We start from the raw sequence: 13,385 nt of genomic DNA, 5'->3' as shown, positions 1-13,385 counted from the left end.
TCCAGCCTGAGCAACAGAGTGAGACCCTGCCTCAAACACACACACACACACACACACACACACACACACACACACTCTCTCTCTCTCTGAAAAAATTAATCCTTTAGAAAAAAGCTACCATTTAAAAACAGGCAACATTCCTGCTATTTAATTAAAGTAACTAAAGAATATATTAATCCTCTGGTTACAGAGTAGGCCTTTTCCGGGGCTACATCTTCAGTCCAATTTTAATACCTCATATAGTTTTTCCAATAAATTCTATTCACTGGCATGGCCTCAATTAACTCTTGTATAATGAGAAATTCTAATATCAATTACTAGATTATACTTCTCTTCTGAGTTCCAGGCTGATTTATCCAATGACTTACTGAATATTTGGTTATCTGAGAGGAAATTCAAATTCAGTAAGTCCAAAACATCCTCTTTCCTCTCAAAATATTTGTTTTCTAATATATCATTTTAAGTTACAGCAACCCCATCTACTCAGTCTCCCAAGCTAGGAACCTGAGTCAATCTTTCCATTTTCCCCTAAACATCCCATAAATTATCAAATATTGTTGATTCTACTCTAAAAAATATTTTTTGAATCTTATTTTTCTTCTCTAGCCTCACTGCCATTTCTTTAGCTCAGGTTTTAACTGTTTTGAATCTATCTTCTTGCACTCTTATTTCTTTATACTGAAAAAATTTTTTTCACCATAAAAAAGCTAAAAAAACTACCAAATGATTGCTTCTTTCTTAGAATCATATGACACTTCATAGTCAGTTTAAAATCCAAACTTCTTAACATGGCATAAAGACCCACCTCCAGCTCTATATCTCACAAATCTTTATTTTATACCCTACGATCTAGGTTCTAGTATCTCATATTTATGCTTTGCCTCTGTAAAACCTTCAATTTGCTGAGTTACCTCTTGGAAAGACTTTGCTAATTAACTTTATGAAATGGCCAGATGTCCTCCTTCTGTATTTCCATAAGACTCTTTGTTTATCATTTAACACATATTTTAATTGTATTATAAGATAGAGCACCATTAAGATAGACAGATTTCTATTCAATATCCTTTGTATTAATGTTACCTAATTATTTATATATATTTACTGATTGCTTAAAGTTTCTAGCGTTTCCAACTTTTGTTGAGTCTTTGTAAAATGTATTTCAAGAGTAATATATCCATATTTTTCTAACCTTTAGCAACACTTGATTATATTTTTGGAAATAATTACTAAACTTCAAAAAAAATCTTCACTCATTTCTATTTCCTCAGCTGAAAAATGAGGGATCTGGATTAGACCTAAGGTTCCTCCCAGCTAAAACATTTAATTAATTTACATCAAGTTGGAATAAGTTTCTTGAAAATTTTTGATGTTAGTATATATAATTATGGTATTAATTTCTGATGTTGACACACATTGAAGATCTGACATACTGAAGCTAATAGTATATTACATAATAGGAATCAAAGGGCTTAAATGATTTAAAAATAATGTAAACAAGTTAAAGGATTATTTACTAAGATTTGAATGTACTGAACTTAATATTGAAAATTTTAATCAAATCAAGCTTAATGATTTATTAAGACCTTTATATGTCATTTCTTACAACTTAAGTAGTATTATTTTTTTCTTGACCATTGCTATTCAATTGTCTTATTTATGGAACAGATAGCAAATTCAGTTCTCAATAGATGATAAGTGCTTTTGGACAAAGGTAATTTGTTATGTTAGAAGATTAATATTCCATAAGACAGTAAATATGAGAGACAAAAGAATGTAGCAATGCTCTGATTTTTAAAGAATAAGTCAAACTTTTATTTAATGTAATGTAAATTTTTAATTAAAATTGGCATATTGTGTTTTCAAAGGAACCAGGAAATGTTTACTAAAAGATTGATACTCTAAAATTGGTGAAGGGTTATAATGACAAGAAATTGCAACAATTGTGCACACTGATGATATATACAGTGTTTAAGTGACACTTACATACATTTTTAACAAATGGCACAGAAAAGAATTCCTTTTGGATTCTCCTAATATTTTTATCAGAAATGCATTCCAAATGGTAGATGAATTAAAATTTTAATTCAAATAGCATAACTGGGAATTCAATGAAGTGCAAATATATCCCCAAACTCAATAATATAAGAAAAAGCAATTCTCTCCCCACCTCCCCACCAAGATACCAAGTCTCTGCAGAGGTGAAAAACGCCATACTGTACCTTGATTTCTTCTATTTCATCTGGTACTATCTTGTATGCTGATATAGTCCCACCCAACCTGAAATTAGGAGAAGAAAATATTCTCAAAACCAGCAATAGAGCAAAAGATATGGAAGATTTCTGCCATTAGCATCAGAGTGCCACTGATAATTTCCCAATATCCATCCCAATAACCATAGAGGAAAAACAACAACTTTGTGCTTAAAGTTTCAATTTATTAGTTTAAAAGAGGAAGATAATAAATGACTACTGAAAGAGAAAACACTAAGTTAGATTTTTATCTATAACTACATGTCTTTTACTGATAATTTTAATAATGGTAAAACTGTCACTTTTACTAACAGATTTTGTTATAACTAACATGCTTGAGGAACCAATAACAGATATGATACTTGCTTTTTTATAACCAATTTTATTTTTAGAGTAGTTTTAGGTTTATAGAGAAATTGAGTGAATATTTTCCCTACCTTTCTGCCCCACCCTAGTTTCCTGTGTTATTAACATCTTTCATTAATGTGATACATTGGCTACAGTGGGTGAACCAATATTGATTTTTAGTTTCTTTTTAAAAATAATATAAACCAAGAGTCAGAGAGATGTGTGTCCAGCACTGTCCAACAGGAAGATATGAGAATTTGGGGGTTATAAATAATTTAATATCTAAAATGTGTTGTTTGCCTTGAAACAGTGATGCCATTGCACATATTTACCTGTTTAAGATGTTTTTAAGAAAGTGACTAAGGATATATAACACCATGTGCCAGGCATATTATATATATTATCTAACGTAATTCTTGCAACCATCTCATTATAAAATAGAGAAATCGAAACACAGAGATTCAGTTGTTTTTCTTAAGCAACTGAAGGAACTAGTAAGTAAAGGAGCGGAGATGTACATAAGTGTAAAATACATACCAAATTTTGAATACTTAGTAAGAAAAAATAATTTTAAAATATTGATTACATGTTAAAATAACATTCTGGATATAATGGGTTAAATACAATAGATTATTAAAGTTAATTTCGCTGGGCTCGGTGGCTCAGCCTGTAATCCTGCGCTTTGGGAGGCTGAGGTGAGTGGATTGCCTGAGTCCGCCGGTTCGAGAACTGCCTGGGCAGCGAGACCTCATCTCTACAACAAATCAAAAAATCAGCCGGGCGTAGTAGCGCATGCCTGTAGTTCCGGCTACTCGGAAGGCTGAGGCGGAAGGATCGCTGGAGCCCAGCAGGTCGAGGCTGCGGTGGCCGGGAGCGGCCACTGCCCTCCAGTCTGGGCGACTGAGTGAGACTCCAACTCAAAAAAAAAAAAAAAATTGATTACATGTTAAAATAACATTCTGGATATAATGGGTTAAATACAATAGATTATTAAAGTTAATTTCGCTGGGCTTGGTAGCTCAGCCTGTAATCCTGCGCTTTGGGAGGCTGAGGCTCAAAAAAAAAAAAAAGAAAAAAGAAAAGAAAACAACTGAGTTATATGCATGATAATCTTTAAAAACTGTTCAACTCACCATTTTTTCCTATTACCCAACTACAACTCTCTCTCTCTCTCTCTCTGCAGCTCTCTCCCCGCCTCTCTCCCACTTCCTCTGTCGCTCTCTCTCCACAGACCCTTTCCCTTTTTCCTTGTAACCGCCGCTTTAATAAATCTCTTGGCCTTAAACGGGTGAGGAGTCGTTACTGGCGCCGAACTTCTTTCACTTACCAAATATTAGTTTCAAAATTTGAACGAATTTCTGAAAATAACATCTCTATTTTCAAGACATCATTAAATATGGTCAGATTTCAAACACCTTTAAGTTCAACATGCTATCAGCATCTCATAGTTACTGCACTCAGGCCTAGAAACTAAAAAATTAACTCTAAATTTCATGTATTTTGGTTACACTACACTGTCCTAATTATTGAGAGAAGAATTCATTCTGGAGGTAAAGTTCTGTTTTTATTCTAGTTAATATATAAAAGTGATACAACTTTTTTCAGTTATAGTGGTAGTAATAATAACAATAGCACTACAATTAGCATATTTAGCATTTACTATGGCATTGTGTCAGGGTTCACATGAATTTTTCTATTATATTTGTATTTCATTCTTATAAACTATAATAATGATTATGAAAAAAGTGAAACAAGTAATTTTTCAAAAGTCCCACAATTGGGAGTAGCAGGGCTGGGACTAAGAAACCAGTTATAAAAATTGACGAGAGGTTTTTAAAATTCATATGGAAATTCAAGAGACATAGGATAGTTGATCTTTCTTTTTTTTTTTTTTTTCCCTGAGTTGGAGTCTCACTCTGTCACCCAGGCTGGGGTGCAGTGGCATACTTGTGGCCACCACAGCCTTGACCTGATGGGCTCAGGTGAACTTCCACCTCAGCCTTCCAAGTAGCTGGAACCACAGGCATGTGTCACCATGATCGGCTGATTTTTTTATTTATTGTAGAGATGAGGTCTCGCCATGTTGCTCAGGCTGGTCTTGAACCCCTGAGCTGAGGTAATCCTCTTGCCTCCGCCTCCCAAAGTACTAGGATTACAGGCATGAGCCACCACAACCAGCTAAAATAGTCAATCTTGAAAAGAACAGAGTTGGAAAGTTCTCATTCCTGATTTCAAGTTACTACAAAGTCATAGAAAGCAAAACAGTATAGTACTGGCATAAGGAAAGACACATAAAACAGTAAAATACAATAAAGTCCAGAAATAAACTTCAAATTTAGATAATTGATTTTGGCTTTCTTTTTTATTATTGCAAAATGTATCTAACAAACTTACATTTTAACTATCTTAAAGTGTGCGATTCAGTGGCATTAATTACATTCACGATACTGTGCATCATTACTTTTTCCAAAACATTTACATCACCCAAAACAGGAACTATAATCATTAAACAATAACTTCCTATTTACTCCTCATCCTAGTTCCTGGTAACCCCTAATCTACCTTGTCTCTATGAATTTGCCTATTCTATACATATCATATAAGTTGAATCATTCAATATTTATCCTACTGTATCTTGTTTATTATACTAAGCATACTGTTTTCAGAGTTTTTTCATGTTGTAGTATTTAGCAGAATTTATTCCTTTTTTTGGCTGAATATTTCATTGCATGCACATATCACATTTTATTGATTCAATCATCTGTTGATGGACACTTGGATTGTTTTGGCTATTGTAAATATGCAGAAATGAACAGTGGCATACACGTTTTTGAGTCCTTCTTTTTAATCATTTTAGATACATCTAGGAGGTGGAATTGCTTGGTCATTCTTTGTTTAGCTTTTTTGAGGACCCACCAAACTGTTTTCCACAATGGTACCATTGTATATTCCCACCAGCAATATATGAGAGTCCAGTTTCTCCAAATATTCACTAACACTTGTTATTTTTATTATTTCTAAAGGCCATCCTGGTTGGTGTAAAGTAGTATCTCATAATGTTGCAGATTTGCATTTCCCTAATGATTAGTGATGCTGAGGATCTTTTCACGTTTTATTAAGCACTTGTATATCTTTGAAGAAATAGCTATTCAAATTCCATACCTATTTTGAATTTGGTTGTTTTTGTTGCTGATGTCATAGAGTTGGAAGAGTGCTCTGGATTTTAAGCCCTGAGCAGATATGTGATTTTTAAATATTTTTCCTACTCTATAGGTTATCTTTTCAATTTTTGATAAGTTTTATGCACATAATTTTGAATTTTTACAAAGCCAAGTTTATCCATTTTTTCTTTTGTTTCTCATGTTATCTGTACCATATATAAAAATACACCACCAAATCCAAGGCGAAGAAGATGTATCTCTGCTTCTTATAAGTGTTTTATGGTTGTAGCTCTCCTATTTAGGTCACTGATCCATTTGGAGCTAATTTTTCTATATGGCGTGAGGTATAGGTTCAACTTATTTATTTCACATGTGAAAATCCAGGTTGTCCCAAGACCATTTGTTAAGGAGAAGATTCTTTCTTTAAACTATTGATACAGCTTTGACTTGGCACTTCTGTCAAAAGTCAACTGACAATAGATGCACTGGCCATAGAGTTCATTTCTTTTTTAAAAATTTATTTATTTATTATAAAGATGTGGGGTACAATTCAGGGTTAGGTATATAAACATTGATCATACAGGTACCCTTGTTGATGAGGTATGCCCCTCCCTCCCCTAGCAGTTTCCCTCAACTGCCAGTCCCACCCCCGCTCCCCTGACAGTTTTCCATTACTGTCAATCGCTTTCTTATAGCATTATAGTTGTTCAAAGTCACCTTATGAGTGAGAACATATGGAACTCAGTTCTTTGTTTCTGTGATAAATCACTGAGTATGATTGACTCCAAATCCATCCAAGTTCGTTCCCATACCTTCTATTCTATTCCATTAATCTATATAGGTCTATCTTTATGTCACTATCACACTGTTTTGATAACTGTTAGCTTTATAATAAGTTTTTACGTTGGAAATTGTGAGTCCCTCAATACTGTTATTTTTCAAGATTATCTTGACTATTTGGAACCCCTTGCAATTTCACAAATATTTCAGGTTTGGCTTTTCCATTTCTACAAAAAAAAAGGCTGCATTAATTTGATAGAGATTATACCAAATCTGTAGATCCATTTGAGTAGTACTTTAACAAAGCTGTATGTCAAAAAAATTAGATAATCTAGATGAATCTGCCGAGTTTGACATTTTAACAATATTAAGTCTTTTACTCCATGACCATGGGATGGCTTTGAACTTATTTTGGTCTTCTTTAATTTCTTTCAGCAATGTTCTGCAATTTTCAGTGTATGCGTCTTTCATAGCTTTGGTTAAATTTATTTCTAGAGATTTTTCAGATGTTGTTTTAAATGAAGTTGTTTTTATTTCCATTTTGGGTTATTTATTGTCAATATATAGAATCACAAATATTTCTGTGTGTGTTGACATTCCTGAACTTTTAAAAAATTTCTCACATATAGATATGTTATCTGTAAATAGGGATATTTTTGCTTCTTCCTTTTCAATTTAGATGTATTTTTTTTCTTGCCTACCTACTCTGGATAAAATTTCCATTATAATATTGACCAGCAGTAGTGAAAGTGGGTATTATTGTTTTGTTCCTGATCTAAGGGGAAAATTTTTAGTTTTTCATAACTAAGTATGATGCTAACTGTGGGTTTTTCAGATATCTTTCATCATGAGGAAAGTCCCTTCTATTTTTAGTTTTCTGAGTTTTTTAATCATGAAAGGGTGTTGGATTTTTGTTAAGTGCTTTAAGTGCTAAGTGTCAAATGAGATGATCATATAGTGTTTTCCTATTCATTCTATTAATGTAACATATTACGGGAACTGTTTTTCTTATGTTGAACCACACTTGCATTCCTGGTATATTCTTACTTGGTCATAGTATATAATCCTTTTAATATGCTGTTGGATTCAGTTTGCTAGTATTTCTGCATCTATATTCATAAAGAATATTGACATAAATTTTCCTTTCTTGTGATGTTTAGTTTTGGTAGCAAAGAAATCCTGGCCTCACAGAATGTGCAAGTGTTCCCTTCTCCTCTATGTTTTACAAGAGTTTAAGAAAGATTTGTGTTAATTCTTCTTTAAATGTTTGGTATAATTCACCCATGAAGTCACCTGGCCCTATACTTTCCTTTGTTGGAAAGCTTTTGATTACTGAGTGATTGGTTCACTTATTATAGGCCTGTTGAAATGTCTTATTTCTTCTAGTGTTAGTTTAGGTAATTAATTTGTTTCTAAGAATTTGACCATCTCATATAGACTATCTAATATGTTGGAAAACAATTGTTCACAATATCTTCTTATAATCTTTCTTATTACTGTAAGGCAAGTAGTAGTGTTCCCAGTTTTCTTTCTAATTTTAGCTTTTGCATCTTCTCTGTTTTTTCCTAAGTCAACATAACTAATGGTTTGTCAATTTCACTGATATTTTCAAAGACCCAATTTTTAATTTCCATTAATCTGTTTATTAATGTTCTGTTCCCTTTTTCTGTCTACTCTAATCCCTATTATTTTCTTCTTTCCTTTTTTCCTTCCTTCCTTTCATTACTGCCTTCTACTGTGGTTCACTGTTTCCTTCTTGGAGTGAATCATTTTGACTCCCTTGTCATTTACTTTTATGTATATCTTATAGACATTTTCTTGGGTGGTTATCACGGGGAATATATTTAACATTCTTTTTTCTTTTTTTTTTTTGAGACAGGGTTTCACTCTGTCACTCAGGCTGAAGTGCAGTGGCACAATCACAGCTCACCACAGTCTTGAACTCCTAAGCTAAAGTGATTCTCCTACCTCAGACTCCTGAGTATCTGGGATTACAGGCACACACTACCACACCTGGTTAATTTTTCTTTTTTTATCTTATTTTTTGGTAGAAATAGGGTCTTGCTTTGTTGCCTAGGCTGGTCTTGAACTCCTGGCTTCAAGAAAACCTCCCACTTTGGCTTTCCAAAGTGCTGGGATTATACACTCTAAATGTATAACAATCTAGTTTCAGTTGATAGCAACTTAACTTCAATAGAACACAAAAACTCTGCTTCTACACATCTCTATTTGCTAGCTTTGGATGTTTTCTCTTGTTTTTCTAGTTCATCTAGATATAAGGCTAGGTTGATTTGAGATGCTTCTTGCTTTTTAATGTAAGTATAAATATGTATAAATTTCCATCTGGGTACAGTTTTCACTGTATCCCATATGTTCTCATCTGTTGTGCTTTTGTTTTCATTTGCCTCATAGTATTTCCTAGATCTACTTGTAATTTCTTCTGTAACCCACTGGCTGGTTAAGAGTGGATTCCATAATTCTACATATTGTGAACGTTTTAGTTTCCTTTTTTTGTTTAGCTTCATTCCACTGTGGTCAGAGAATTTACTTAGTATAATATAAATCTTTTTAAATTTATTGAGAATTTTTGGTGGCCTAACATTACCTACTATCTTATAAAATGGTCCAGGCCTCTTTTGTGCGTTATCACCAATTGTCAAATGAAACACAGTCGTACGTTGCACTAACCACAAGTTTAATAGTATCCTCATCACAGCTGCTCAAGTGTGATCCTTCTAAAATTCAATTTTTCATGCTACACCTTTATTCTAATTAATGCATAATTCCTTTAAAAGTTTCATGCGCCAATTTCCTTTATAAACCTAATTCTTGGCTGAATTTTTTGTCTTAATCTGTCACAGTCCTTCTGTGTTCTAGCCATGCTCAATTAACAGTAGTTTCATAAATGCATCTGGCAATCACTTGTCCTTTTGTTATTCTGTCACCCCTATCTTGAATGCTCTTCTCCACCTGAAGAACTCCTAATCACTCTTCAGGATTCAATATAACTTTCAGAAGACTTATCCAAGCTCTGGAAGTGATAAGCACTTTCTCTACTGTGATTGAATACTGCCTCACTCATACCTGCATTATACGCTTTGTACCATTATTGTAATTATTTACTTAGAGATCTTTATCCTCCACTGGATTATAAAGGTGCAGATAACATTTTAGTTAACCTTTGTATATTTAGCATACAGTAGCTGCTGAAAGCTTGGTAAATCAACAAATGTTTGGTGAATTAATGAATGATATCAGAGGAGCTAAATGTGAGAATTTTTACCAAGATCTTCAGCAGATTTTTTTGGCCAAAAGAAGCATTATCTTAATTTTGATAATCTTTATCATAAAGTTTTGGTACACACAATCTGACATTATAAAATAATTCCTAGATGTCTTTGTTTGGGCAATGTTCCATTATCAAAGCTTTCACTTTGAAGAAACAAGCATATGTTTAGTGATTCCCATAAGAAGCCAAAATACTAATTAATATATTAAACCTTAATGAATTACTCTTATTTAGAACAGTGTGTTCTAAAAATATCTCTATACTTGGCTTGATTATTGTCATTTATAAAATTATCAGAAATCATTTTAATTAACATTAAGTAACATTAATCTAACATTTCCAGGAAGATCCTGTTATCTAAATGATGCCAAATATATCAATCCTATTGGAAAGCTTCTATTATATATAAAACTGAGACTTCCAACCTACTTAATATACACATATATTCAATAAATTCTGTAAACGATTATTTTTAGAGCTTTTCACTGCTTAAGGTCCTGTGGTAGAACATAAACCCTTAGCATTCAGCTCTAATTTAAAACATCTAAAACTGTTATAAGAAAGTATATTTTCTGGTAATGTGGCTTATCACTGGTTTATTTTAACAAAATAAATTAACAATATTAATAAAATAAGGCTGGGCTTGGTGGCTCGGCCTGTAATCCCAGCACTCTGGGAGGCCGAGGCGAGTGGATTGCCTGAGCCCACGGGTTCGAGACCCACCTGGGCAACTTGGCGAGACCTGTCTCTACAACAAATGAAAAACTAGCTGGGCGTGGTAGCACATGTCTGTAGTTCCGGCTACTTGGAAGGCTGAGGTGGAAAGATCGCTGGAGCCCAGCAGGTTGAGGCTGCAGTGGCCAGGAGCGTGCCACTGCACTCCAGTCTGGGTGACAGAGTGAGACTCCAACTCAAAAAAACCCAATAAACAAAACAAAACAAAAACAAACAAATAGTAAAGTTATCAAACACAGCGTCTTATTCAATTATATTTGTTATTTATTGATTTATTTTAATGCTTCATTCAACAATTATTTCTATCTCACAATACTTTTTTTAACTTATTAAGGATTTATTGAGTGCTATAAAATCACTTAGTGCAGACAATATATAGATGAGTTCTTTTTTTGTACTATCAATAAAATACAACAAAATGACGTTTCCTAATACGAATTACTGAGCTTTTTTCAGAACGAACCATAATCTGTCACACATACTATATAATGCTAATATATGTACCAATCTTTAAAATACAGTTTCTTGGGGGAAGAAGTCTATAAATCAACTGTCCTCTAAATTCGTTTTCCTTGGGAGAAGTTAACAATGGGAGAAGTTAACAATGTATAGGTTTTAATGTAACAGTTTCAGTGACAGATTAAAGGAATGTTTTTTAAATGCATGTTTAAAAAGACATTCTCAAAAAAAAGAAGAAAAATTGTATTATCTGAGCAGAGTTGGAGTTAGTTATAATTTTACAAAATATAAGCTAGTATTTTCATATAAGATTTGAAATAAAGTATACTTTTATGTTATTTGTGAATTCTCTGAATGTGCTAAGAGAAAAAAAATGTCAGAAATCTGAAACAATCTAGTGTACTTGAAAAATAATATAACTGTGGAAATTATATAATAAATCAGATAGGAATGAAAGGTTAGAGAGAAATTATGTTCAATGACTGAAAGTTATCACTTGAGTATCACACAATGACTAAACAGCTAATTAAACAATATAAATGGAGTACAATACTTTTTGAAAGAAAAAAGGACATAGGTACAAAAATACTAAATAAATTAGTATTATAAAAATGTTTAACCTTATAAATGTTTTGAGCATTACTTATTCAAATTATTTTCTTCTTCGTGAGGCAGCACTTAGAGGAAATAACCATGAAAGGATTATAGAAATTTATCCAAATGATGTCTACATTGAAACCTTTTAGGTACAATGCTCAATAACCTTGTATAGGTGGCCAAGATGGTAAAAGTAAATGTTATTTAAGGCCCAATGACCAAAAAAAAAAAAAAAAAAAGTAAGGAAATCTATGTCTGGCAGTATTTAAAATCCTAGTTTCAGTGATATGTCATTTCTAAAGAGGAAAACAGTCATAATCTAGAAAAGATATTATCAAAGGAGTGCCCCAAATTAGAATTCCTAAGATTAGTTACAGAGCAAGTTGATTATTGGCAGTTATTTATTTTCTTGTGTCTAATATTCCTGGTACTCAATTATGCCCATATTACCAACCATCAGCATGTGAAATGTACACAAGTGAACTTGTGAACTGCCATCTGTTTCCTGATGTTTTCTTCATGAGACAAATCTGTCCCATTGCACAACCCTAAAAATGGAGTAGGTGTGCTCTTTATAGACCACTCAGTCTTCATTGTTGCAATTCTATTCTGGAGAATACTTAAAGACTATTGACCAAAATGGCACAGAAGAAGGGAATGAACTGAAACAACAGAGGAAGAAAGGGAAAAAAAAGCTGTCCTGTGATTACAAAGGCATGACATTAATTTTTCTAATGTGCTCATATATTAAATCATATCTAGAAAAAACTGCAAGAAACTTTCAAACATTGGGACAAACCTTATCATCTGAATAATTACAAACATACCAAGGGGGTGATTGAAAAAACCAAATTTATTTCTGTGATAAATCACTGAGTATGATCGACTCCAAATCCATTCAATTTGCTGCAGAGTCCATATATTTGCCCTTCTTTATGGCTGCATAATATTCCCTTGTGTATATGTATCACATTTTTTTTTTTATCCAGTCCAGCTTTGATGGGCAACACGGTTGGTTCCATGTTTTTGCTATTGTGAATAGAGCTGCAATAAACATACATGTGCAGGTATCTTTTTTGTAAAATGATTTGAGTTCCTCTGGGTATATCACCAAATTTATTTGAAAGTATTGGTTATAGCTTTTTGCTTAAAATTTTTTCTTTTCATACTATATCCAATTCTTTTAAAATGTTATCAGAAATAACAAAGCTGAGATGATAAGTCCATTATTTTAAAGAAAAGTATGAAATCGGTCATTAGGATGGAAGAAGTTAATACTCTATTTAGGAATAAACAGTGCTGATTGTATATCTGTGAGTTTGGCCATTATTCATTTATTCATTATACAAATGTGTCTTTGAAATATTCTGATATGAAGAAATGACGTTCCATATCTCTCTGATTTCCTCTTCTACCCTTTTCTTCAGCTTTCAAGGGCTCATGTGATTACATTGGGCCCACCTAAATAATCCAGTATAATCTCCAGTACAAGCTATCTAACTAGTCAGATGACACTGTGGTCCATTTGTGGTAACTATGACTTGCCCTAAAGTGGTAGCAGTGGGGATGGAGAAACTACATAAACTCATAAAATATTATGGAGGTTAGAATGAACAGTAATTAATGATGGATTACATATTGAGAATTAGGATGAAAGAGGAGTCATAGGTAATTCAAGCTCTGGCTTGAGAGGGAAAGAAAGAAAAAAAAAAGCAGATATGAAGAAGGGGTGATCACTTAAGTTGTTTACATGCTTTAGTTTTGGAG

The 13,385-nt window shown here is 33.0% G+C and overlaps 1 protein-coding gene across 1 annotated transcript in view; it reads right to left on the bottom strand.

The window, feature by feature from the left end:
- The window catches only part of LOC103263401 (gephyrin-like), a 324,475-nt gene that overhangs the window by 132,527 nt on the left and 178,563 nt on the right, over positions 1 to 13,385 (bottom strand). Inside the window, exon 3 of the mRNA XM_021713947.1 lies at positions 2,220 to 2,277. Coding sequence (XP_021569622.1) covers positions 2,220 to 2,277 — 58 coding nt within the window. The remainder of the gene's footprint in view (positions 1 to 2,219; positions 2,278 to 13,385) is intronic.

Source organism: Carlito syrichta, unplaced genomic scaffold, assembly GCF_000164805.1.
Source record: "Carlito syrichta isolate Samal-C Ts95f unplaced genomic scaffold, Tarsius_syrichta-2.0.1 Scaffold305058, whole genome shotgun sequence".
Classification (NCBI taxonomy): Eukaryota; Metazoa; Chordata; class Mammalia; order Primates; family Tarsiidae; genus Carlito; species Carlito syrichta.
The sequence above is the reverse complement of the archived record's forward strand: the minus strand, read 5'-3'. Positions and strand labels throughout refer to the sequence as shown.